The 24,647-nt window shown below is 58.9% G+C and overlaps 3 protein-coding genes across 8 annotated transcripts in view; all 3 read left to right on the forward strand.

Annotated features, from left to right (window-relative positions):
* Nucleotides 1-2,053, forward strand: part of KIAA1671 (KIAA1671 ortholog) — a 64,904-nt gene extending 62,851 nt beyond the window's left edge. For all 4 annotated transcript variants that reach the window (XM_057413186.1, XM_057413201.1, XM_057413194.1 and 1 more), the window contains 3 exons: nt 88-227; nt 387-469; nt 939-2,053. In XM_057413186.1, the coding sequence (XP_057269169.1) occupies nt 88-227; nt 387-465 (219 nt within the window). In that variant the 3' untranslated portion in view covers nt 466-469; nt 939-2,053. The remainder of the gene's footprint in view (nt 1-87; nt 228-386; nt 470-938) is intronic.
* Nucleotides 2,054-7,595: 5,542 nt separating this feature from the next.
* CRYBB3 (crystallin beta B3) lies at nt 7,596-10,668 on the forward strand. Of its 2 annotated transcripts, XM_057412318.1 has the most exons (6): nt 7,596-7,744; nt 8,041-8,120; nt 9,256-9,374; nt 9,614-9,746; nt 9,852-9,994; nt 10,478-10,668. In XM_057412318.1, the coding sequence occupies exons 2-6, from the start codon at nt 8,046-8,048 to the stop codon at nt 10,641-10,643; spliced, it is 636 nt and encodes a 211-aa protein (XP_057268301.1). In that variant the 5' UTR covers nt 7,596-7,744; nt 8,041-8,045; the 3' UTR covers nt 10,644-10,668. The 2 variants fall into 2 exon arrangements, with proteins under 2 accessions (XP_057268301.1, XP_057268293.1); XM_057412310.1 differs by having other exon boundaries at nt 9,614-9,994.
* A 1,962-nt stretch (nt 10,669-12,630) lies between these two features.
* CRYBB2 (crystallin beta B2) lies at nt 12,631-15,747 on the forward strand. Of its 2 annotated transcripts, none has more exons than XM_057412332.1 (6): nt 12,631-12,946; nt 13,577-13,653; nt 13,915-14,033; nt 14,738-14,912; nt 15,190-15,332; nt 15,435-15,747. In XM_057412332.1, exons 2-6 carry the CDS (start codon nt 13,597-13,599, stop codon nt 15,601-15,603), a joined length of 663 nt encoding a protein of 220 aa, XP_057268315.1. In that variant the 5' UTR covers nt 12,631-12,946; nt 13,577-13,596; the 3' UTR covers nt 15,604-15,747. The 2 variants fall into 2 exon arrangements, with proteins under 2 accessions (XP_057268315.1, XP_057268323.1); XM_057412340.1 differs by having other exon boundaries at nt 12,651-12,946; nt 14,738-14,870.
* The last annotated feature ends 8,900 nt before the right edge of the window (nt 15,748-24,647 follow it).

Genomic DNA, 24,647 nt, shown 5'->3' on the forward strand with positions numbered 1-24,647 from the left:
GATCTTTGTGGGCTTGTAAATCTCTTTTCCGTTCCAAACACCAGCTGAATGTTGCCTTAACAAGGAGCCCTTCTCTTTTGTATTCAGGCTCAGCTGCGGAGAAGACAAGGGTCGGAAAGTCCTGCTGAAATAAGTTCTGCTCAGCCCTTCAAATCCCCTAAACCACAACCGCAGCTCGGAGCTCCCGGCAGCAGAGTGCTGCCCTCCAGTGTAGAGAAGGAGGACAGGTGAGAGACTGCCTCGGCGTCGGAAAGATGCTAAACTCATTTTGGGGGGGGAAAACCAGGATGCAGATGCACTTCCCGAGGCTCATGGGGAAAATGGGATATTCCTTTTTTATTCTGTAATGAATTTTTGTAATTGAAGAGGGTTTTTTTATATCGTAGGTCAGAAGAAAAGTCTCCTCAGTGGCTGAAGGAGCTGAAATCAAAGAAGAGACAGAGCCATTATGAGAATCAGGTTTGAAAAGGTATCTTCTGACAGAAAGAGGGGCTGTGCAGTGGGAGAGAAACACGTGCAAAACGTTTCCTTACCAGTGCAGTAAACCAGCTCTGTAAGCATAAACGTTGAAGCAGACTTACCAAGAAGCATGCCCCTAGGAACGTGCAGTAATTCCGTGCTGTGGCAGAGCACTTCTGGAAGAGAAGCTTTCATTCACAGGTGATACAGATCTCCTGGTTGTCTGCAGCTGGTTTCAGTCTGTTTGTGCCTCCATCAAGAGCGAGTCTGTGAGTGGGTAACTGAGGCTTGCACGCAGCCTGAAAACCTTGGTGTATGTTCTTTCAGCAGCATCCTGGGCAGCTCATTTAACACGTTCATTAGGCCCAGACAACACTACAGCAGTACTGGTTTGTGAGGGCTTTCCTGTCACACTGAGAGGGCTCTGACTGTGTTCTTGACCGTGTCATCCCGTGGCCTAATTGCTCCTTTCTTTGCAGGTAGTGATTCTAACTAGAAGACAGTGAAGAAGTTTAACAGAAGCCTTAACTCATCTGAACCTAAAATTCACACGTCACGTTGCTGCTGTTTGCTTCCTGCCTCAACTGCTATGTGCATGGTGCCTTCCTGTTTCGTGGAGAAAGCTGCTTCATCTTCATAGTCAAATACAAAGCTGTATCTTTTTGGATGTGGGAGGACAGTCACCTGGGCCTGCCTGAAAGAAGAACCCGTGGCTCATAGGTGGCCCTTCAGAAGGTCAGGAAAGATGGGAATACTTGACCTAGGAGCGGCAAAGTCACTCGTTGTTGAACAGAGACTACACTTCTCCAGAGGTTTTCAGCGACAGAGAAGGGTGACTGCTGGTAGCCACGTCACGTGGAAGGTTGGGCTTTGTGTTTGGTTATGAAAATAACAATTTTAATCAGATTTATCTTTTTCTTTCTTTTTTTTGTGGAGAAACTAGTGAGCTCCTGTTTCGGCTGAAGCCTGTGGAGGGTGCGAGCGAGCGAACAAACCATGTTTACTGCCATACTGCAAAGGAAACTTGAGGATTTCTTGTAAAATGTATTTTTGATTGGCTGGTATTTCCGTGTGCTCTGCTGCGCCAGCAGACGGGGTCACTTTTAGGTGAACACAAGGTTGACTTTTGTCACTATGAAATGCTATACTCTGTGTTTTGTCAGCATGTGGAATAATTGCTTCCTTGGAATGTCCTTCCTAAAGAGGATCGAGCAATAACGTCAACCAGTTCTCTCTGAAAACCGTAACTGTGTAAATACTGTTTTTATAACAAAAAAGGAAGGGAAGAGGGAGGATGTTACACTCATATCAGGGTTCCAGTTAATTCTTGAATGTCACTTTAATAGCAGTTTGGGTGGTCCCACTTCATAGTTTGATTTGTTAGTCTGTAAATACCAGGTTTAAGGTTTTATTTTTATGCTGATTTTATGGGATAACCTCAATGTGATCTTCAGCTTCTCAGATCATTTCCTTTCCTGTTGCTAAGACCGATGTTCTAATAGCGGCATAGATCTCATGCACAACACGGGTGTTACAGAGACCACTGATATCTCAAGTGTGTTCATATCTTTGAATACAGATTCTGAAACAGCAACCCAGGTGTCCATGTCAGACATGCTTTATTCTCCCCCCAGATAAGTGCTCTTTCCAGTAAACCTTTCCAAGCTGTAGCCCCTCGAGGGAGGTTATTCTGTCGTGTCAGTATGGCCCCAATGCCATGGCTGGGGTGGGAGCGGGGCCTGCTCCTTCCTTTGCCCTCCCCGTGTCCTGCTTTTGGGTTTCCCTGGGTATTAATGATAAAGCACCAGCACTTGAACTCATTTCCTTTTATTACAATCAGCGTTTCGGGAAGCTTGATCTTCCTGGGGTTGCCACAGGGGTGCATCTGCGAGCCACAGTGGCATGCCTGCTCTGCCGGCTATCCAGCTTGTAGCTGCCAAAACCATGTGCCAATTCTTCTCATGGAGGAGTCATAGAGGAGGGGAATTTTAGTCCCAGTCTGCTCGTAGGGAATGACAGCAGTATGTCAAGAGACAAGTCCCATATGCCCAGATCTCTCTCCCAGATTTAGTTCCGATAGCAGCTCCCTGTACTTAATGGAGATGAAACGAATATGTTTCTTTTAGGGGAAAAAAAACCTTTCCTTGCTGCTTTGCCCCATTTCACATCGGAGCTGTTGCAGTGTTAGAGTTTCACAGCCCCTTCTGCTACCAGATAAGAAACGATCACCCCAGCTTTCTGCCAAGCCTTTCATTCTGTGTGGGTTTAACCTGGGCCACGAGATGGGCTTCCAGTTGGATGCGGTCAACCACTACTGAAGAGCTGCTCTCAGCTCACTTTACCATGTTGCACATAATTCCTTCCCTCTCCTTTAGCTGATGGTGGAAATGGCGACTCCTAAGCTTCGCTTGTGTGTCTTTTGGGATGTGTTTTGTGATGGCAGCACTCAAGGGTACCATCAGTTCCATCAGCGGCTGTGAAAGGAGCAGCGATGCTTTGCTTACTCAGATGAAGTGGGGCTGACTTCAAACAGTACCTAGAAATCAGGTAAATTCCCCTGCTCACCAGAGTATTTACCCAGGCTCCATGCTCAAATCCAGCAGGTTGAGAGTGTTGCATTACCGAGAGCTGGAGGATTTACTGGTTCTTGGTCTCATAAATGAAGGCTGGAAGGTGTGTAACTGAAGTGTTTGCTCTGCGTTTGAGGAACCTGAGGGGATTAACACCAGGTTTCCACAAAGCCCTTTGAATGTGTATGCATTTCCACATCTGCTTGGACAATGCACTGAACCTGACTGTATTTAATAGTTTAACCTACTACTAAGAAATGTTTAACGCTTAAATGTCTAATTAAAAAGCATCTTTAGAATGTTGTTGAATGGGAAGGTGTTTTTTCTGCTCTATCATTTCTTTATGTTGTACATGGATTAAATACCTACTCCCTTCTCTTCAGGTTATCTATGTAATAAAAGATATAGAAATCAGTTATTACTACGTAACTGATAAACATTCTGTAATACACTTTATATAATTCTATTTTGATTCCAAATAATGCTTGTTTGACTTTGTTACGCTCTTGCTTTTGTTGCCACGTAGTTCTTTTGCTGCTAATGTAAGATGGGAGCGAGCTCTTGACCTCAGCACTTAAGGGATGAGTCCTCTTGAGTTACTGGAACCTGCCTTAGAGCAGGATCAGCTCTTGTCCTAACAGAGGCTGAGTAATAACAAGCGTGATGGAGATCCTGGCACTCCAGCATCTCTACCCAATGCTGTGTAAGAGTCAAGGTGTATGGAATTCAGAAGTCGTTTCTGCTGCGCTGCTCTTGTTCTTACCAGGAATCCCTCCAGTTCGGTGGGGGGATTTACCCAGCCATTCTGTCCCGTTTCATTGCAGTCCCACTTGTGGATCCCTTCCCTCTCATTTTCCTGTTTGCAGATGCACCTCTCTGAGGTCTGTGCGGCTCGAATTTGAGCCCTGAGCTGCTTTGGTTTTACTTCCTGTGGAGAAAGGCGCCGCTTCTGCTCTTCAGCCTTTGAGGTCTGGAAGTGCCCCTATAGGAATTACCCCCTCCTTCTGCTCGCACAAAGTTTGTTCACCCTCTGTTTGCAAACAGTTATTGGGGAGCTGTTAAACACTGTGTGTCACGTTCAGAAAGCAAACCCTCACCTGGCCCTTTCATCTGGAGGAGAGGAGCAGCATCCGTTCGCTCATAACCTTTAGGACTTGTGCAAACACACTGGAATAGGCCTCCTGGCTTAGGTATTAAAGTGAGGATGTGGTTTGATGTCTGGGTGTTAAAAGGAGAGCAAGACAGCTTAGTGGGGATCAGGGCAGTTCTAAGGCAAATATCATATAAATAGTTTAAATACGCCGTGTTCAAGTCTGTGTCCCGGTGAAAGGTGCTTCTGTCTCGAAGCCTTTTCCCCTTTCTGTGAAAATCCTGGTGCTGATACTGCAGTCGTTGCCCTTTGCGTTACTGTGAGTAGGATGGGAGAGAGCCTTTGGCAGACATTGAACTGGATGCTGTGGAGCCAGAGGAACCATGTATCCACAGCTCTGGTGGTGCATGTGGTGTCCTCAATGCGGTCGGTGAAGCCATGGAGAGCATGGGGTTGCCAGCATGGGCTGGGATGCAGGGACAGGCCAAGGGGAATGGCTTGAACCTGCCCGAGGGGAGACTGAGCTGAGCTCTTAGGCAGAAGCTCTTCCCTGTGAGGGTGCTGAGGCGCTGGCACAGGGTGCCCAGAGAAGCTGTGGCTGCCCCATCCCTGGCAGTGTTCAAGGCCAGGTTGGACACAGGGGCTTGGAGCAAGCTGCTCCAGTGGAAGGGGTCCCTGCCCGTGGCAGGGCTTGGAGCTGGGTGAGCTTTAAGGTCCCTTCAACCCAAACCAGTCTATAAAACACGATGGTGTCTATAAAACACGATGGTATCTATTAACCACAATGGTATGAAGCCTGTTTTTAAAGGAGCTATTGTATAGATTAACATTTTATATTGTTCCACATAGCCTTATAGCTTATGTAAATATGGGTCACAATAAATACATTGTGCTCTAGAGAATATTTTGTACTACGTAGTTTCCTAAGTAATAAAGATATTCTGGCTGCTGTGTATTGTACTGTACCGTTCCCGTCCAGCTTTAGCAGATATTAGGGAAAACCAATCTGTTTTCCAACACTATAGCCATTTCTCACCGGGATTTAAGGGGCTGACAGCAGAAGGAAATGGAGTTCTGTTAGGAAGGGAAATCAGTGAGATCTGGTGCCCCTTCTGTCATGTTCCTGTAATTGCCTTATCGACGCGCAAAGGAAGATTCATGGGCGCTGCAGGCCTGGTGGGCAGAGTTCTGTGCTTCCCATCAGTCAGCAGCCGGATGCTGTTGTGGGCGGTGAAGGAGGCAAAGGAACCCAGCCCGGGCTCGCCCTTGGGGGCCGTGCGGTGCGGAAGGGATTTGGTGTTTTCCAGCCAAGCGGCCCCATGTGCAAAGGGAAAGCGAGGTCGTGCGAAGGAGCTGCCATGGCTGGGGGCGGTATCGGACTGCCCGCAGCGCCGGGCTCTCTGTGAGCATCACGGCCACGAACAGGCGTGTACCTCACCTTGCCAAGCCCCTCAGCCCACCCCAGCGCGGTTCCATGCAGCGCAGCACAGGGCAGCAGGGCTCCATCCGTGCGCAGCAGGGGCAGCAGGGCTCCATCCGTGTGCAGCAGGGGCAGCAGGGCTCCATCCGTGTGCAGCAGGGGCAGCAGGGCTCCATCCGTGCGCAGCACAGGGCAGCAGGGCTCCATCCGTGTGCAGCACAGGGCAGCAGGGCTCCATCCGTGTGCAGCAGGGGCAGCAGGGCTCCATCCGTGTGCAGCAGGGGCAGCAGGGCTCCATCCGTGTGCAGCAGGGGCAGCAGGGCTCCATCCGTGCGCAGCACAGGGCAGCAGGGCTCCATCCGTGTGCAGCAGGGGCAGCAGGGCTCCATCCGTGTGCAGCAGGGGCAGCTCCATCCGTGTGCAGCAGGGGCAGCAGGGCTCCATCCGTGTGCAGCAGGGGCAGCAGGGCTCCATCCGTGTGCAGCAGGGGCAGCAGGGCTCCATCCGTGTGCAGCAGGGGCAGCAGGGCTCCATCCGTGTGCAGCAGGGGCAGCAGGGCTCCATCCGTGTGCAGCACAGGGCAGCAGGGCTCCATCCGTGTGCAGCAGGGGCAGCAGGGCTCCATCCGTGTGCAGCAGGGGCAGCAGGGCTCCATCCGTGTGCAGCAGGGGCAGCAGGGCTCCATCCGTGTGCAGCAGGGGCAGCAGGGCTCCATCCGTGTGCAGCAGGGGCAGCAGGGCTCCATCCGTGTGCAGCAGGGGCAGCAGGGCTCCATCCGTGTGCAGCAGGGGCAGCAGGGCTCCATCCGTGTGCAGCAGGGGCAGCAGGGCTCCATCCGTGTGCAGCAGGGGCAGCAGGGCTCCATCCGTGTGCAGCAGGGGCAGCAGGGCTCCATCCGTGTGCAGCAGGGGCAGCAGGGCTCCATCCGTGTGCAGCAGGGGCAGCAGGGCTCCATCCGTGTGCAGCACAGGGCAGCACGGCTCCATCCAGTGTTCTGGTCGCTTCTCACACGGGTGAACCCCAGGTTTGCCCAGCCTGGCGGGGTTGACCTGGGGTTTGGCAGCTTTGGGAGCTGTTTCCTCTGCAGTTCTTGGCTTCAAGATGAGACCCAGGTGGGAAACCCTGCAGGAGGCGCAGTGACTGGGGAGGTGTGGAGCTGAATGCAGTTTGTGCCCACTGAGGAGGGAATCGGGCGCACTACCAGCAAAGTGGAAGGCGCTCGGTTCGGTCTCTGCTGTGGAAGGGCTGCACTTGCCCTGTTTCATCGTGCTTCACCTCCGAAGGCTGATGGACCCGCGTGCAACGCCCTTGGCTCCCAGCAGCGCACCCAGGTCTGCGTGTGTGGGATGCTCCTGGGAGCCACATGGGGCAGGGAGATGGCCTGGGGCGCACAGGAGGAAAAGGAGCTCGATGGAGGTAACTTCCCCTTGAGGGGCAGCCCTGATCCAGAACCCAAACCCTCAGGGCCAGGTACCAGCAGAGCCCCCAGGTCTCTCCTTCCATTCCAGCCCGAACCATGACCGTTCGCATGCTTTTGCTCTGCGCCGTGCTTGGTTTCCAGGCCCGTCCCTGCCGTTCCTGCTGATGGGAGAGTTTTCCCCGGCCGCCGGTGGTGGGAACGTGCTGATGCGAGTTTGCACGTTAATCTCCTGTGCGGGCAGCGCCGGGGGCACCTGAATGCCGTTTCCATGGCGAGCCCGCGCTATTGAGCTGGGATCTCCTGGGTGGAATTCCGTGGACGCAGCTGCTGCGTCAGCGCCCGGGCAATCTGCTGCTCTGGCCAGAAGCAGCCCATAAATAGGCGGGCGGCCGCGCCGGGCGCAGAGCGGAACCGTGCCGGAGAGGTACCCGCGGCACTGCCGGGCCTGCAGCGGGCGTCAGGGGAGCACCGGCCTGAGGCGAGGTCCCGGCGTCTGCAACGCTTGGCTTGGATTGAGGACCAGGGCAAGGCGGTTTCTCCCGTTCCTCTCCCGTTATCTCTTGCCAGCCCCGTGCCCTGGCGCATCCCGATGGGTTTCCTGTTTGAGGAGGAGCTCTGGGAGATGGTCCCGGAGAGCGGCGATGGGCTCTCGCTGTTGTCCTACCAGCCAGCATGCTGGGAATGTCAGATCTATGTTAGAGGGGAGAGATGGCAGCAGCTGGAAGCTGAAATTCCTGCTGGAAACAAAGGATGGGCTTTTAGACGTGATTTGATTGAGCAGCTGGGTGAGGGACAGAGAGGGATCCAGCATCACTTGGAAGATGGCCTGGCTTGGTCCTAGGCTCTCTGGCCTCATGGTGATGCCTGGGTGAGGATGCAGGGCCTGTGTGCCAGAGGGATAGAGGATGGATAACGGAGCCCTTCCTTCCAGCCTGGGCACCCCTGGGGCTTTCCAGCTGCTGCACTGGGGGGAACTGAATTCACTTTGCTGCCTGCTCCCAGCCAGCTTCCTTGGCTGTGTTCTAGTGCCTCCCCCAAAGGCCGCTGCCCCACCTTAACCTCCTCCCTTCGGGTTTTCCAGGCACAATGACCGAGCAGCAAAGTCCCCCCGAGCAGATGGTGACCGGGGAGGGAGCTGGCGAGCGAGGAGGCACTTACAAGGTACCCTGGGGGCAGCCGGCTGCGGATGGGCTGCAGGGATGCTGCGGGTCCCCGTGCATGGCGGGCTCCATGCTGGGACCGGGGGAGGCTTCGTCCAAGGCTTTGCTGCTGCCCCCTGCGGCTGTGGCTGCCCGGGCCCTTCCCCTGCCCGGCTGCTGCGCATTGAGCCGGGTTTAACTCGAGCACCGGCGCAGCGGGGCCCGGCTGCGGGGGAGCCCCCCGGGGTGTTCTAGGCTCTGGTGCTTGTGCTCGTGGGGTGTGGGAGGCGAATGAGCTCCGGGGGCTGTGGTGGCTGCAGCCCTGCCTGCGGCTCGGGAAGGCCGATCCTGGCTGGGAGCACATGCTGTGAATGGGATAAAGAGCTGCTGCTGCCGGGGGGATGCTCGTTGCTTTGGGGTGGAAAGAAGCTCCTGAGGACCACGGCGTCGCCTCCATCCCCTGGTACCCACAGCAGGTGGGGTCTGCAGGGGGCTCTGCCCTAGTCCTGGGCTCAGGGGGTTCAGCTGGGACCCCGCTAGCACAGGGTTGGGGGTACCAGGCGCTCCCTGTCCCCAGACTGCAGCAGGGACCCCAGGCCCTGCTCCCTGCTGTGCTCTGGCCGCAGGCACTGGCTCAAACCCGTCCTGCAGCTCAGCTGAGAGCGGGAGGCCCCAGGGAGGCTTTCATGGGCTCTGCACATGGCAGAGTTCATAGGAAACACCGAGAAAGGAGCTCGTGCCGGGCCAGGGGCACAAATGGCTCTGGAGGGAGCAGTGAGCAGGAAAGGATGAGCCCTGAGCAGGCTGGGGTCAGAGGACCGCAGCCCACAGACCTGCTGTGGTTTCAGTGTTTGAGCTGATCAGCTTGGTCCCAGCCTGTCAAGGGTGAAGCGTCAGCCTGGGCTTCCCCGAGCAAACACCTTTGGGCAGTACGGGGCTGCAGAGGGAAGCCCTGGAGCCCTTCATTGGGGCAGAGGCACACGCAGGGCCCAGCTCCGCTGCAGGAGGGCAGCAACATCAGCGTGGGGTAGCCGGGACAGAGGGGACGTGGCCGGAGCTCTTCCCTCTGCTCCTGCTCGTGCTTGCCCCGCTGGGCTCAGGGGGCTCCCCATGCAGTGGGGCTGCAGCGGCAGTCGATGGCGTCTCTGCTGCCTTAGGTCATCATCTATGAGCTGGAGAACTTCCAGGGCAAGAAGTGTGAGCTGACGGAGGAGCTCCCGAACATCGCTGAGAAGGAGCTGGAGAAGGTGGGCTCCATCCAGGTGGAGTCTGGACCGTAAGTCTGGGATGGGGAGGGAGAGCATCCCCCTGCGGTGCTGCATCGTGCTGGGTACCCGCGCCATCCCTGGGTACCCGGTGCCATCCCTGGGTACCCGGTGCCATCCCCCGGTGCCATCCCTGGGTACCCGGTGCCATCCCTGGGTACCCGGCGCCATCCCTGGGTACCCGGTGCCATCCCCTGGTGCCGGTGCCATCCCTGGGTGCCGATGTTATCGCCAAGCTCCGGTCCCGCAGGTGGCTGGGCTTCGAGCGCCAAGCCTTTGCCGGGGAGCAGTTTGTGCTGGAGAAGGGGGATTACCCGCGCTGGGACTCCTGGTCCAACAGCCACAACAGCGACAGCCTCATGTCCATCCGCCCGCTCCAGATCGTGAGTAGTGGCTGTGTCGGGGGCTCTGTGGCCCCGGGGACAAGCAGGAGGCCTCAGGGGGCTGGGGGGGACACAGGGCAGCCCCTGACCCCCTGCTCCCCCCAGGACAGCCCCGACCACAAGATTCACCTCTTTGAGAACGCGGGATACACCGGGCGGAAGATGGAGATCGTGGATGACGACGTCCCCAGCCTCTGGGCCCACGGCTTCCAGGACCGCGTGGCCAGCGTCAGGGCCCTGAATGGAACGTAAGGACGGGGGCACTGGGAGCACCCCAACGAGGTCCTGTCCCGTGGCACCACGGTTGGTGCCCCCCCGGTGGTGTCAGGGATGCTGGAGCAGCAGGCATGGAGCCACTTGTTCCCATGATGCTGCTCATGCCCATCGCATCCCTTCTCCCTCCTTGCTGCCACCCTTTCCCTGGTCCACATGGAGTGATGGAGACCGGAGCAGCATCCCTAGGGCTGTGTGACAGCTCCTTGCACTGCTGCAGGAGCAGTGGGACTCTGGGCTCTCCAGCTCCTCTTGGTAGGATGGCACATCCCACCTGGGCTGCAGGAGCCCGGGGTGGTGACGGAGCAATGGCCCCTCAACGGCAGCAGCAGGCAGAGGCACCGGCGCTGCCGTGGTCCCTGGGGTGGCACAGGGCTGCTGCCCTCCTGCTCTGGGTGGGACGTGCCATGGGGCTGGATGTGCCCCGGCCCCGCTGAGCGCGGCCTCCATCCCTGCAGGTGGGTTGGCTACGAGTACCCCGGGTACCGGGGCCGGCAGCACGTGTTCGAGAAGGGCGAGTACCGGCACTGGAACGACTGGGACGCCAACCAGCCCCGCATCCAGTCCGTGCGCCGCGTGCGGGACCAGCAGTGGCACCAGCGCGGCAGCTTCGAGGAGAGCTGAGGGGGGCAGCGCTGCCGGGGGGGTGGGGGGGTTGGGGGGCGAGGGCCCCGGGTGCTGCTGTGACCGTGGTGGACGTTGCTGTGCAAACCCCTCAATAAAGCGCTGAGCTGGAGGCTGCCGGGGCCCGCCTGGGCTGGGGCGCGCGCGGGGATGCGGGGGGGATGCGGGGCAGGGGGACAAGCGCAGTGTTTGCAGCTCCATCGAGGCTGCAGCTTCCCAGACTCTAAGCCCTGGTGCTGCAAAGGGAGCTGAGCCCCCAGCCAGGGGCAGCCCAGCCCCAGGGATGCTCCCCGGGCACTTGCCGAGAGCTTTTCCATGACTGCCCCTTCCCAGAGCATCTCCCTGCGCCGGGGTGGCTCCGCTCATGGCTCCTTCCCCACATCCCTCAGCTCTGCCTGCTCCCATGGGGCAGTGCCCAGCGCAAGGGGCATGGTGGGGGCTCAGCACCACGGGCAGCCTCAGGAGGGATGGGGAACAACCACCCCTGGGTGGTGCCAGGCCTTGTGCACCCCAAAGGGGGCCGTGCCCTGCAGGAGCCTGTGCCCATCCCCTTGCAGGGACCCTGGGGAAGCTTCGCCCCTGCTCCCTGGGGATGTGCCCAGCACACGGGGGCCTGTTCTGGTTGCACAGGCAGAGGTCAGAGACCTGGTCCCTGCGCCCCAGGGATGGGGCAGGGATGGAGCAGGGATGGGCAGCGCTGCCGTGCCTGAGCTGGCTCCGAGGGGCAGAGCCATGGGAGCTGTGCCTGGGGACCACTGCACCGGTGGCAGGAGCAGGGCTTTGTGCTGGTCCCTGAGCAGCTGCCCCAGAGCTTTGCTGTTTGGGCCCAGGTCTGCAGCCCTTACAGGGCACTGCAGGGCGCTGAGCTGCTGAAGCTGCTCCCAGCACAGCCCATGGGGCTGCCTGTGCCGTTGTCACTGCCCGAGGCGGTGCTGAGCTAAAGCCCATCCATCAGGAGCCATGCCGAGGGGCTGGGATGCACCGTGGGGATACACGTGCCTGTGCTGGGAGCTGGGGCAGGTCCATGGGGGTCCTGGGCTGGAGACCCCAATGAATTAGCTCTGAAAGATGGGGAGGGCAGAGCTGGATCCCTCTGCGGTGCTGCAGGGGGAGGCACAGGGCATGGAGGAGGATGGGAGAGATGTAGGAGCTTCCTCACAACCCCAATGTGCCAAAGCCTGCCCATGGCACTGTGTGTTGTGAAGCCCCATGAGGCCCCATAACCAAGAGCTGGGGCAGCTGCAGACCATGGGGAACAACCCCTCCGCATGTCAGCGGTGCGCAGAGGTGCTACTGAGGGGCTGCAGCACCTCTGCTGCAGGACCCATGGCCGTTGTGTGCACAAGAAAGCTGCCCTGGACCACATTAACGCTGCGTGACACCCGATGGGGTGATGCAGGGGACGCTGCTCCTCTGAGGGTAGGAGGGGGCTGTGGGTGCTGCACAGCACCCGGGGTCTGAGCGCACTGGTGCTGCCCCCCTTGCTCACTTTGCTGCAGCCAACCCCAGCCCATGGCCCTGACACATCCCCCGGGTCGTCCGGCAGCGAGATGCCCGTGAAGGGGTTTTGCTGCTGCCCTCAGACCTCAGCTCATCCCTTGGGAAGCGCTGCTCACAGCTCGGATCCAGGGACACATCCCAGGCTCTGAGCCCCCGCTGCCGGCCTCGGTGGTGCCCTGGTGTGACGGAGCAGGCCCCGTGCTGCTGGACCGGCCGCTCAGGGACCCCAAGTGCGTGGGGATAACGGGGGAGCCCAACGCTTGGCACCAGCGCTAGGGCTGAGGATGCTGCCGGGTGCTGCCCCCTGCATCGCGCCCCCAGGACCAGCCCCTGGCAGGGTCCCTGTGCGGCGGCCGCGGGCGCTGCGGGTGCATCCGTGCGTTCCCCACTTGTTTGATGCCACAAACAAGAAGAGCCGAGCTCAGCAGATCCGGGCCCGCGGGGCTGGGGAGGGATCAGAGCCCTGGCTCCAAAGGCCCCGGAGCGGGGCTTTGTTCACGGGGGCCGCCCGGCTCTTGGCACGCGTTGGGCTGATGCAGGCAAAGCGCAAAGCTCCTTCCCCACCGAGCCAACAAAGCGAATTGAAAGGTAATGGAATAACTGCCGGCGCGGGGCTCGCGCAGACAAAGGCAGGGGCCCATCAGCTGACCCGGCCTTTCAGAGGGGTTTAATCCAGCATTCTCGCTCTGAGTCACGCTTTGACTGCTCCCTCCGTGCTTTTGGCACCGTCCCGCAGCGCCCCGCTATAAATGGCACCTCCCGGCCCCGGCCCCGCACTGGCGCAGCGGGTACTGGTATCACTGGTAAGGCTTCGCTCTTTGCTCTCCTGCTCTCTGTCCTCGCCTCCTCTCCACCCTGGGGCTCCTCAAGAGCTGTGGAGGTGGCAGCGGCTGCGGGCACGGGGGGGATCCATGGGGATGCTCCCGTCCCTGGGCCTGGGTGGCCAAGGCAGGGACATCGCTGCCGGTCATGGATCGGGTGTTGGTTTGTTGGGAATGGGCCCTTTGGAGCCTGCTCAGACACAGGGGGTCCCGCTGGGCTTGGGGATGAGGGTGCTTCGTGGCAGCGGCTGTGCGGGGTGCTCGGTGTTTGTCACCCTGTACATGCACAGTGGGAGCCCCGGGGCTTGTCCCCATCACCCTGCATGGGACAGGGACTCCTTGGCTGCTCCCGGCAGGGACAGTGGGAAAAGCCTTGCCCATGGGGCTGGGAACAGCTCAGGAACACCGGGGCCCATGGATTCCTCGCTGCAGGTCCCATCACGGGTGATGCTGCGCCAGGACCGTTCCCTGGGCTCCTCCACGAGCCTGGGAATGGTTTGTGGTGACAACCAGCCCTGGGTGGGCCCGGTGAGCTGTGGGGTACGGAGGTGCCTGGGAGCCCATTCCCTGCATCCTCGGTGGCAGCTCTCAACCCGCTCTGCTTCCCCCCAGGGCACCGGACAACCCAGTTTATGATGGCTTCCGAGCACCAAATGCCAGCCTCCAAGCAGCAGCAAGGCAGCTCCAAGGTCAGTGTGGGACCTCTCTGCCCTGAGGCACCCTCAGCCTCACTGAGCACCCAAACCACCCCTGGGAGCAGCTGAGCTCCGTGCTGCAGCCCCTCGCCAGCATCCGGCGTCCCACGGCAGTGCTGAGCTTGCGGAGGGATGCGGGGATGGGGAGCAGGGCGCAGCAGACCCCAGGGGGTGCAGCCCGACCGGCTGGGAGCGGATCCACTCCTGGTCCCCGGGCAGGTCCGGGGCTGCGCTGAGGTCCCCTTTCCCCCCCAGATCGCGATCTTCGAGCAGGAGAACTTCCAGGGCCGCTGCCATGAGCTCAGCGGCGCCTGCCCCAACCTGAAGGAAGCCGGCGTGGACAAAGTGGGCTCCATCCTCGTGCACTCCGGACCGTACGTGCCGGGGAGCAGGGCAGGGGGTGTGGAGGGGGTCTCCGTGCTGGCAGCACCCTGGGTTTCCTGTGGCCGGTGCTGCTGTGCCCACAGCGGGTGCCAATGGGTGAGCAGTGTCCCCAGGGCAGGCTGGGCTCCCCCAGCCCCGCTGGGTGCTGGATGCGGGCATGGATCACGGTGTTTCCTCTCTTTGGTTTCCTTCCCTTTGGGCACAGGTGGGAATGGGATCCCCGCGGTGGTGCTGCTGGGGGCAGCTCCTTTCCCCATCCACCCACTGACCCCTGTGTGTGCTCTCTGAGGGGCTGTGCCCCCCGTGTTGGGGCTCTGGGCAATGGGGATCCCCTGGGAAGCACTTATGGAAGCATCAGGATGGGTTCCTTGCTGCACCCTGTGCCTGGCAATGTGCTGCACCCCGGACCTATGGGGCAGTGCAGAGCATCCTTGCAGGACCAAAACCTCACTGGGGGCATGTGGGTGATCCCATCCTTCTGCAGGTCCCCAGGGACCAAGAATAAGTGACCACCGCGTCAGAGCATCCCCCCTGGCGCTGCTTCCGGGCCCCACAGTACAACAGGAGCAGAGGGGTCTGTGCCCTGCTGGGGACACAGCTGGGGCTCAGCCCAAGGGTGTTTGCTGGGGTCAGTGCTGAGGTGCTGCTCCCTGCACCTCTGCTCCCCCTGAAGCTGGTCCCTGCTCTGTTGCAGCTGGGTGGGCTACGAGCAGGCAAGCTGCAAGGGGGAGCAGTTTGTGTTTGAGAAGGGGGAGTACCCGCGCTGGGACTCCTGGACCAACAGCCGGAGAAGCGACAGCATCACCTCGCTGCGCCCCATCAAAGTGGTGAGAGCACCCAGACAGCCACTACCCACCCGCCAGACCAAGGTCTGCAGCCACGCGTGCTCCCCAGCCTTCCCCGCGCCCCCGGCCCCGCGGGCAGGGGGACCCCCCCTGTGCACCCCCGGGTGGGGGGACGGAGGGAGCGCGGGGACGGGGGCAGCGGCTGTGGTGAGTCTGGAGGTGCCCCAGCGGCACCGGGCGGCAGCCGTGGTGCCAGCCCCTCACTCGGTTTCCCCATAGCCCTGGGCTTATCCCCCCCCATCCCCGCCCGTCCCTGGGTACCAGCAGCCGCTGAGCCCCGCTCCTGCTCTGCCCGCTGCAGGACAGCCAGGAGCACAAGATCGTGCTGTACGAGAACCCCAGCTTCACCGGCAAGAAGATCGAGATCATAGACGACGACGTGCCCAGCTTCCACGCGCATGGGTACCAGGAGAAGGTCTCATCCGTGCGGGTGCAGAGCGGCACGTGAGTACCGGGGCAGTGGGACCGGGGCGATGCTGGAGCATCATGCGCTGAGCAGCATCGGCCAGGCTGGGCTGGAGCCTGACCCCATTGCTTGCCTCGCAGGTGGGTGGGATACCAGTACCCTGGCTACAGGGGCTACCAGTACCTGTTTGAGAAGGGGGACTACAAGGACAGCTCAGATTTCGGGGCTCAGCACCCCCAGATCCAGTCGGTCAGGCGCATCCGGGACATGCAGTGGCACCAGCGCGGCGCCTACCACCCCACCAACTAAAGCCACCAGCGCATGCCAGGGCCTGGGGACCGGAGCAAGCTCCCCCCCAGCCACCAGTGTCCCCCCATGGCCTCTCCTCCTGCCTCCCTCGTGTGATGCCCAGCGCTGCCAAAGCAACTGAATAAAGCTTGGAGTTTCAAAGAACCGGCTCTGGCCTCTTCATTCCCCCGGGACACAGAAGGACCCCACCAGGGGATGCGCATCCTGACCCTGTGCTGCTGGGAGGGACGGGGACCCATTGCTGCATCCCAATGGTCTCGGTGCCGCCCGCATCCCACCCTCCTCATCACCACCAGACTGCCCAGGGGAGGTGGGCCAGGGTCTCAGCGTCAGGGACAGGAGCCATCACCCCGGGGGGGTCCAGCCTGACAGTGATGGCTGTCGTGCCTGGCAAAGCACCGTGGTGCCAGTGTGGATGCGAGGATGTCTGTGGGGTTCACCTTCTCAGTCAGGAACCCCCAAGGCAAATTGCTGCTTTAATTATTAGGCATTGTGAGCTCTCATTTGGCATTAATAATGCTAAAGAGTGGTGTCACTATTGGCATTGTAATGCAGTGCTACTGCAAGGGTGCAGGGGCTGCTTCCGGGCATCTGATGGGCCACCCCGGCCACCCCCATGCCACATCCTGCCATGCTCCTGTCCCATGCACCGCAGTCCCCGGGGAGTGGGGACCCTCTTGTGGCTGTTTGGCTGCTGTGCTTTGGTGTGAACACCACGAAAACCGGGAATCACAGGGAGGTGGGGATGCAGGGCCTCCTCTTATCAGCTCCCACACGCAGCCACCCCACACACGGTGTTTTGCCCCCAGAATCCTCCACCTTTCAGAGCCTTTTCCACTGTGCCTGGGATGACTGAGCCCGGCATCAATCCTGCTCTGGCAGGTCCCAAAGCCTGAATTAATCATCTGCCAAGTGTTGCTGTGAAATGTCAGCTCCAGGCGAGTCGTGCTTGGGCAGCGCATCACCAGGCCCAGCATCCCTGCGGAAATCTGTGCATCTCACTCTACAGGGGCAATTCAGAGTGATCCCAGACCTCAGCATTCCCTGTGCAAATGGGGTTTACGGGAAGCAGGGACAAGCACCCTCCCTTGTGCTGCTGATGGACTGCCTCTGCCTCGACTGTGAGTGGGAAACGGGGCATTCTGTGGGTGCGAGCTGCTAAAACCAGCAATGAGACCCACAGCCCCCTTGGGACCACAGGGCCCCGCTGGGAGCAGTGGGATGGGGGCACGTGGGGCCAAGAGCACTGAAAGCGGAAGAGGAAAATGCCAATGAGCCCAGAGGAGGCTCATGTGGGGCTCGTTGGGGAACCTGGTGCCCTCAGGTCATCTCCATAGAGCTCAGGTGGGGTTTTCCACTCTCTGAGCTCAGTTTGATCCTGGGATACCAGAAGCCCCTGTTCTGCTCCGAGCAAGGGGACTTGGCGATGCTCGTGGTGGTCGCTGCTGTTCCTGGCTGTTATTCCCTGCTCATTGCTGCTGTTCCCGGCTGTTATTCCCTGCTCATTGCTGCTGTTGCTGTTCCCTGCTCATTGCTGCTGTTCCCTGCTGTTATTCCCTGCTCATTGCTGCTGTTCCCGGCTGTTATTCCCTGCTCATTGCTGCTGTTCCCGGCTGTTATTCCCTGCTCATTGCTGCTGTTCCCGGCTGTTATTCCCTGCTCATTGCTGCTGTTCCCGGCTGTTATTCCCTGCTCATTGCTGCTGTTCCTGGCTGCTGCAGGTAAGGAGAGCTCTGCAAAGAGCCACGTCCCCATCTGGTTGCGTTTTCAAGCAGCCGCAGGTACTAAACGTGAAGCCATGTGCCCGGCAGCGCAGGCAGCGGGGTCGGGGGGTGCAGATCTCCCAGGCTTCCAGAGCCATGGACTTGTCTGGGAGAGACAAAGAGCCAGGGCTGGTGCGGGGAAGGTGAGCAGGGCCCTGCTGCGCGGTGACAGCCCAGGGCAGAGCCGGGGCTCCGGTCTTGTGCCGACACCAAGGCCGGAGCTGCCGGATTCAAGCGCACGGTGAGGAGCCGACGGGGCTCTGGCTGCTGCCCGGCTTTGCCCAGAGGCTGCTGCAGTGCCTGGGAGGCGATGGCATCAACAATCACTGCACTGCCCTAGCCGTGGGGCTGCAGGGATGGGGGCAGAGGACAAGGCCCCCACTGTTCCCTGCCCCGGCTCTCAGGTGCTGCTCTGACAAGCGATGGGGGAGCTGAAGCTGCTCCAGAGACTGGCAAAGGAAGAGTTTTGTTCTCTTTCACCCAGCAGATAATGTGTGTGAGGGGGGGTCAAACCCACGCTGGGTTTTACCCCCCTCCGGTGGCTGTTTCCTTTGGTACCCAGGGCATGTTGGGTGCCGTGGGGTGCTGGGGCTCCCCTGGGACCCTCTGCCTGTGGGGAAAGCCCAGCAGCAATTTGCTATGGAGTAAAGCATGCAAGAATCAACGTAAGGCAAGTCCCTGGCTGGATCCCACCGGAGGGTTGGGTGCTTTTCCCTTCCCGCTGTATTTTTCAGCCTGAGCATCAACCACTGGGTGTCCTTGGAACGTGTCCCTGCGGGTGGCTGTGTCCAATGCAGGATGGGCTGGGAAGCAAATGCAATGAGGAGATGACAACGTGCCCATGGCTCACATCAGCTTTCCTTTGCCTTCCCGTGGTGCCCAGTGCCAGCAGTTGGGTGAATCCCGCTTTGCACAGGGCACCGAGGCCCTGGGGATGCACCGAGGTCAGGAAATCACTGACTAAAACCCAGTAGTCCTGAAATATAGGAAATGTTTGCTCCTGGCCGCAGTGGGGTGAGTTCCACCTCATCTGCAGCCCTGGGGGCTGAACGTGCCTTGGATTCCAGGAGTTTTCATGGATTTCACAGAGGTTTGTCCTTTGGAAATCGCTGTTATTTTCGTTCTCCAGCGTCTGGAGCCACGTGGCTCCATGAGATTCTTAGCTCTGGTGGTTCGGGTTTTTTCTCCTTTAGATTAGGTTGAGCTCCAGCCTCATGCCTGTGCACTCACAGACCCGAGCCACAGATCCTCAATGCTTCAGAAAGGAAGGAAATCTAAGCAGGAACCCAGCGAGCGCTGTTAGAGCCTTGCAGGGCTGTGATTTATCACTGCTCAGCTCTGGCATGTGGAAAAGTAATCTCCCTTCTGATGGATGTGAAAGCCGGGACAAGAGCGGCATAACCCAGCTGAGGGAGGGCCGGGGGGCACAGGGGGCTGGCACTGTGCCCCATGGCGAGCAGGACATCCTTGGCCTGGCTTTATGGAATCACCTCGGTTTATAGTGTTCAGTGCTCATGTGTGAGGGCTGGGGGCTGTGACAGGTAGCTTTTCCATTCCAGGCTCTGAGTGCTGCAGCCAAAACACGGGATTAGACATGGAGAGCTGGGATTGATGCTGCTGGGCGCTGGCTCAGGGCCCGTTGGCATCGCTGGGCCTGTGCCAGCCCCAGTTATGGCTTTTCCCACCTTACAGGGGCCGTGTGGGTCAGTGGAGGAGACCTCTTGTATCAGAGGCAGAGGGAACGCCAAGTCCTGTCCAGCAACTGATGAGACAAACCTGCCTTGATCACACTGGGGTACCCAGGGCGCTGCGCTGCACGGGGAGCAGGGAACTGGATCTGATGGATGCCCTTGTCCAGAATTCCAGGCTCCTGTTTGCTTTCCTGCCACTTGTTTTTGTTCCTATCAGTGTGAAGAGGGAGAAGATGGGAGGGCAGAAGCTTTGCAGCTTCGTAGGCTCCTTCCAGCAGTAAATCTCCCGTCCAGCTGAAACGCTGATTAAGAAACATCACTTCTTCAAAGGCCAGAATTGGAAACAGCCGCATGGAGCCGTAATGGGATTAACGTGTACCAGGGGATTACAGCAGCGGAGAGGGCTGAGCGGCGCCGCTCCTGCCCTGCGCTGCAGCTCGGGGTGCTCTTCCCAATGCCTGGTTATGAAACAGGGCGAAACCGTTATGATTTAATGACATGGGAATCCAAAGGTACGTGCTGGGAAATAAGGAGTCGGCTGCAGCTGGGAGCAAGGAGCATCCTTGTGCATGCAGCTGCGCTGTGCTGCGCTGTGGGGCAGGGCTTTGCATCCCATTAGCCTCAAGGGGATGTTCCCTTCCCCTCCAGGCGAGCAGCCAGGGCAGCCCTGGTGCGATTAAACCACAGTTGTCAGCAGCGGACCCAGCCGCTCGAGGTGGGAAACTGGGATGTGAGCAGCGCCCACCACAGAACGGCAGCACAGAAACCAGCAGCAGGGTCTCACTTTTAATGTCAGCAGAAGGCAAAGGCACTATTGTGAGCGAGGCGAGGCGAGCTCCTGGGCAGCAGAAGTGCCTATTAGGAAGCATCGGCTCCTCCTGGTCCAGGCAGTCTATGGGCAAGCACATGGCAACATAATGGGATTAAACTATATCACTGGATTACAGCAGTGCTGCGGAGATCAGCTGCTGGGGATGTTCTCATGAAATCAGGGGGAACGTGAACATCAGATTCCTCACTCCAGGATGGACATACCCTTTCCTTTTTCCTCCTTAATTTCTATCTTGCGTAAGGCGCAGGAGCTGGTGCCATGACTTTAATCTCTACGGTTCAGCTCATCTAAAAAGCCTGTGCTGAGCTGCGTTTGAGCAATTTCAGATGAAATGGCCACAGGAGCAGCTGGTCCCTCCTGGTCCCCAGGCACTGCCTGTGTGGCCATGGCTGAACAGAGGGAGGCTGCAGCCCTTGAGAATCCCCATCCTCTGGGAGCCTGGGATGTGATGCAGTGGTTGTGCTGGGTCTGGAAGGTGCAGTGTGAGCAGGATTTGGTCCCTGGGGTGCAGCACAGAGATGCTCACGCAGGGAATGCTCATGTGAGCATCCCTGGGGTGCAGCAGCGAGAGGCTCTTCCCTTTGGCTGCATCCCCCGCTCCCAACGTTTGGCCTGTGGTAAAGCCCTGCGTGAAGCATTAGGACAGAAGCAGCAGTGATTTCCAGCCCTGCAGACCCGCAGACAATAGGGACATTCTTCAGGAACCCATACAAACAACCCAGGGAGGCGCACACTATTTCGGGATGCTCGTATGCTCGGAGGCAAATGTCATTTGTATGTAACATCCATTTCGGGAGCCGAGTCATGAAGTCGTGCATCATAAGGAGGGAACTGCTCGCTTAGCAACCTTCCAGCTGTGACGTCTTCCCTCCGCAGGAGGGGATTGCTCCTTCCACAGCCAGGAGATGGAATGCTGCTCACAGCTGCCCTGAGGGGCCTTTGGAACCGAGACACACCAGGACCCCTGAGAGCAAACCCTTGGTTTGGGCTTGTGCCCCGAGCTAGAGCCAGGCAGCATTTGTGCTGTGAGGGGTGCTTGAGTCCTGCCTTCCCCCAGCACATCCACGTGCTGCCTTCCCGAGGGCTTCCCATGTTCTTGTAGGGATGGAGAGCAGGGGGAAGGCACAGGGTGTGCTGAATGCACTGGTTGCTCTGCCTGCGCTGGATGCTGTGGATGCGCTGGGTGCTGGGGGTGCACTGGGTGCTGGGGGTGCTCTGGATGCACCGAGTGCTGTGGATGTGCTGGGTGCTCGGGGTGCACTGGGTGCTGGGGGTGCTCTGGATGCACCGAGTGCTGCGGATGTGCTGGGTGCTGAGGGTGCACTGGGTGCTGTGGGTGCTCTGGATGCACCGAGTGCTGCGGATGTGCTGGGTGCTGTGGGCACCCTGGGTGCCGTGGGTGCGGGCTGCAGAAGGGCAGCAGCAGGGAGGCAGAGGATGGCTGTATCACATGGTGGGGAGCGTCTGCCCTGGCTCGCTCCGAGGTTTCCAGATGATAAGCAATTAAGGGAGAGCGATTTACAGAAGGTTAAGTCCGAAGGCAAAGTCCATTATCTCGGAGATGAGCTCCAAGGGAAGAGGCCGTGCGGAACGGGGAAGTAGGACACTTTAACTGTTAACATCCCTATCAACACCAATCCGGTATCTGAAGGGCAGAGGCTGATGGTCCCTGCGAGGATGCTGGCACGAGCCCCCCGATGCCTCTCCCTGCCACAGTAATGGCACCTGGGTACCTGAATTGGCCCCGATTCTCCCCCAGCAGCCTGGCTGCAGGAGGAATGTGAGCACATGAGACTGCAGTGCTTGGTTTAAGCTCTCTGTGCACCTGCTGAGTGCAACGTGCCACCACCCGGGAGCTCTCCCACAGCAAAGGCACCAGGAAAGGTGTTATTTGCTGGGTTTGTGATCCATGCGCCTACACAACAGCCGTAATGAATAGCCTGCATGTTGCTCTGGGTGGTTTAGAGGCATTTAGTCCTTCTCTGCCCTACCCAAGCAGAAAGGAGCTCGTTGCTTTTGGTGTTTTAATTGAAACAAGTGGCTTTTCTATATCCCATCTGGGTTTGATTTGCTCTCAGTACAGTGCATGGTCATGGCTGCATCTTTTAGAGGCCAAACTAAATTGCGCTGGTGCAAAGGTGCTTTTCACCAGTGCGGGGTCAAGCTGAGCTGAAGATGCTAGATCCATGTGAATGCATTTTAGCAGAAAGATGTTTTGGAGGTCACTGGCAGGTTATTCACTGCGCTTTCCTCACATGCGGATCTCTCTTCTCCCAGGCACGCTGCCTCGGGATGCTGCAGCCATCTGCCTGCATGCGTCCCCAGACCCCATCCACAGGGTCCTGCAGGGATGCAGGCTAGGAGCCTCCCTGCAGCACGTTCCCTCAGCTGTGAAATGAAGATAATTCACTGGTGTGCTTGACAAGGGCACCGGGAGGGGAGATGAATTGTTTGGCATCTGGGCACTGCAGATAGGATGGGTTGTGCTCCTGCACATCCTGCTCTGTGGTTACGCACAGCACAGCAGGAGCACGGCTTCGCTCCGCTGCGGTCCTGGGCTCCTTTCCCCCATGGACCTTTCCCGTGGTGCTGCTCCTGCCCAGGCAGGCACAGACTCAGGTGGCAGCACGAGGACACAGCATCGCCATTGTCTCCGGTGGCCTCATGCCTGGCATGCAAAGGGCAACCTGTGTCCAGCATCCGTGTGCAGGGTGATGATGCAGCCATAGCTGCTGGCCGGAGGCACCCACTGCCATACATACCTTTAGTGTCTGGATTAAACCTGGTACCTAGAGCCTGAAATCTGCTTAAGGAAAGCTGACATAATTCTGTGCGGCCAGGATGGGCTGTGGAGCAGAGACTGATCCCTCCCTGCTCTCCTGCTGGTTAGATGCTGAACCCATGGGCTTTACCCACAGCTGGTGCAGTGGGACACCCCCTGCACCATCCTACAGCCACCAGGAGGATTCCTCTTACAGGGTGATGCTTGGTGCCTGCAGATGGGCAGCAGACATGCCTGATGTGCTGCCCACAGCCCTTCCTACAGCAGGGATGTCTCCAGGGATGTGGGACCAGAGCCACATCACACGGTCTTGCTCCCTGCTTGGTCCTTGTCTGGTAGCGATGATTTCCTGAGCATCCCTTCGCCCTGCCACCAGCACCAGTCCCTCAGCATCCCTATGGTAGCAGTGCCCCCCTTTGCCAGCCCTTCGGCTTGCTGGGGTGCTCCTTCCCCTCGCTCCATGCCAATCCTGGAGAGGTTTAATGCAAAATCAGGCAGTTTTGGGGTAAGGCAGCTCACTTTTCTGCGCTGGTGGCTCTCCGGGCACAGGAGCACCACGCAGCTCCTCTGGGACCCGGGTGCTACTGACACACAAGTTCTCAGTGTCATCTCCTACCGAAGTGGAGAAGGCAGTAATTAAAGCTGCTGAGCACACACTTCTTCCAAAATTACCTCATTTATTCAGAGGATCAGATGCTGCAGTCTTTCATGGCTTCTTGTGAGGCTTGGATCTTGTGGGATGCGAGGCTATTAATAGGAACCAATCTTTCCCCTTCTCCTCCAGGCTAAAGGGAGAAGAATTCAAACAAGGGCCCCTTTGATGTGACAGAAGTACAAATAAACTCCATGCCACTTTGTTCCCAAGCTGGCAGCGCATTCCTGCCTTGTCACCCCATGTTTCTGGTGGGGTTTGCCCATCGGCAGCCCCTGGGGTGCCCTGGAGCAGGGTAGGGGAGGTGGAGGTGCAGCCTGTCACACCGCAGCGCTGCCACAGGGCATGGAAAGCACCAGGCTGGTTCTGTTTTGCAGAGTTGTTTTCTCTTGCTGAAATAGAGATGCAGCCAAGTAGAAAAATCCACAGTGCCATGGCTGGCTCAGGCAGAACACTGTGATTTCCCTTCTGCTTTCCTGAGCAGCCTCGCAGGGAGGACTTTTCCCATGTAGGTTTTAAACACAGACAGGGGGAAAGGAGGGCTGGGACCCGCGCAGGAGCCTGGCACAGCTTTCCCTGTGTCTTGCTTCCTCCATCTGCAGCTGACGGAGATGAGCTGCTTTCCACTCCTCCGGGTGCGGGTGCGATGGCTGGGGCTGACCCAGGGCGATCGCTGCGTGAAACAGTGAGCAAGCAGCAGGGACAGGGCTGAGCAGGGCCAAGGCAGCAGCCCCGGGGCCGTGTGCCAGGGGGATGCTGAGCCCTGGCTCCACTGCGCCCACACCAAGCCTGAGCTGCCAGCTGGAGGAAGGGGACATCGACTGCAGCTTCTGGTGTCGGAGCAAGGCAAAGCCTCCCCGCGCTCATCCAGCGCAAGGGATTCGCTGGCTCAGGGGTGGCTCGGCCATGGGGAGCCATGGCTTTGTGCTCTGCCACCCTGCACCTTCCGTCTGACGCTGCTGTGGTCTGTGGTAACATCAGGCACCAGGGCCAGCTCGGGGACCAGACGCGTGCTATTGGATCCGGGTGAATGATCAGCCAGGGCAGTAAACGCCAATCTGTGTGCAAATAGACTTGGAGGACTAAAAGCCAGGGGAGAGAAATGACTAGAAAGCATTTCCCACAGAACCAGACTCGTTTCCAGGGAGCACATGTCAATGGTTTCCTCGCAGGCTGCCGAGGCTGGCTCAGCACACCGGAGCCCCAGCACCCACCGGCTGCCAACTGCTCCCACCAGAGCACCGGGTGCTTTGGCATCGCCCTGGGGTGCTGCCGTGAGCTCCACACCTCCCACTGCCTGCCAGAGCTCCCTCTGAGGCACTCC

This window comes from Pezoporus wallicus, unplaced genomic scaffold (genome assembly GCF_028554395.1).
Source record: "Pezoporus wallicus isolate ANWC-B61680 ecotype Strahan unplaced genomic scaffold, APGP_CSIRO_Pwel_v1 contig_13850, whole genome shotgun sequence".
Taxonomy (NCBI): domain Eukaryota; kingdom Metazoa; phylum Chordata; class Aves; order Psittaciformes; family Psittacidae; genus Pezoporus; species Pezoporus wallicus.

Bases quoted from the DNA above. Each gene is read 5' to 3' on its own strand.
- CRYBB3 (XM_057412310.1), top strand. From the start codon at position 8,046: ATGACCGAGCAGCAAAGTCCCCCCGAGCAGATGGTGACCGGGGAGGGA. The intron at 8,121-9,255 runs GTACCCTGGGGG...CTGCTGCCTTAG, and splicing joins AGCGAGGAGGCACTTACAAG to GTCATCATCTATGAGCTGGA. The intron at 9,375-9,613 runs GTAAGTCTGGGA...CCGGTCCCGCAG, and splicing joins ATCCAGGTGGAGTCTGGACC to GTGGCTGGGCTTCGAGCGCC.
- CRYBB2 (XM_057412332.1), top strand. From the start codon at position 13,597: ATGATGGCTTCCGAGCACCAAATGCCAGCCTCCAAGCAGCAGCAAGGC. The intron at 14,034-14,737 runs GTACGTGCCGGG...GCTCTGTTGCAG, and splicing joins ATCCTCGTGCACTCCGGACC to CTGGGTGGGCTACGAGCAGG. The intron at 14,913-15,189 runs GTCTGCAGCCAC...TGCCCGCTGCAG, and splicing joins TACCCACCCGCCAGACCAAG to GACAGCCAGGAGCACAAGAT.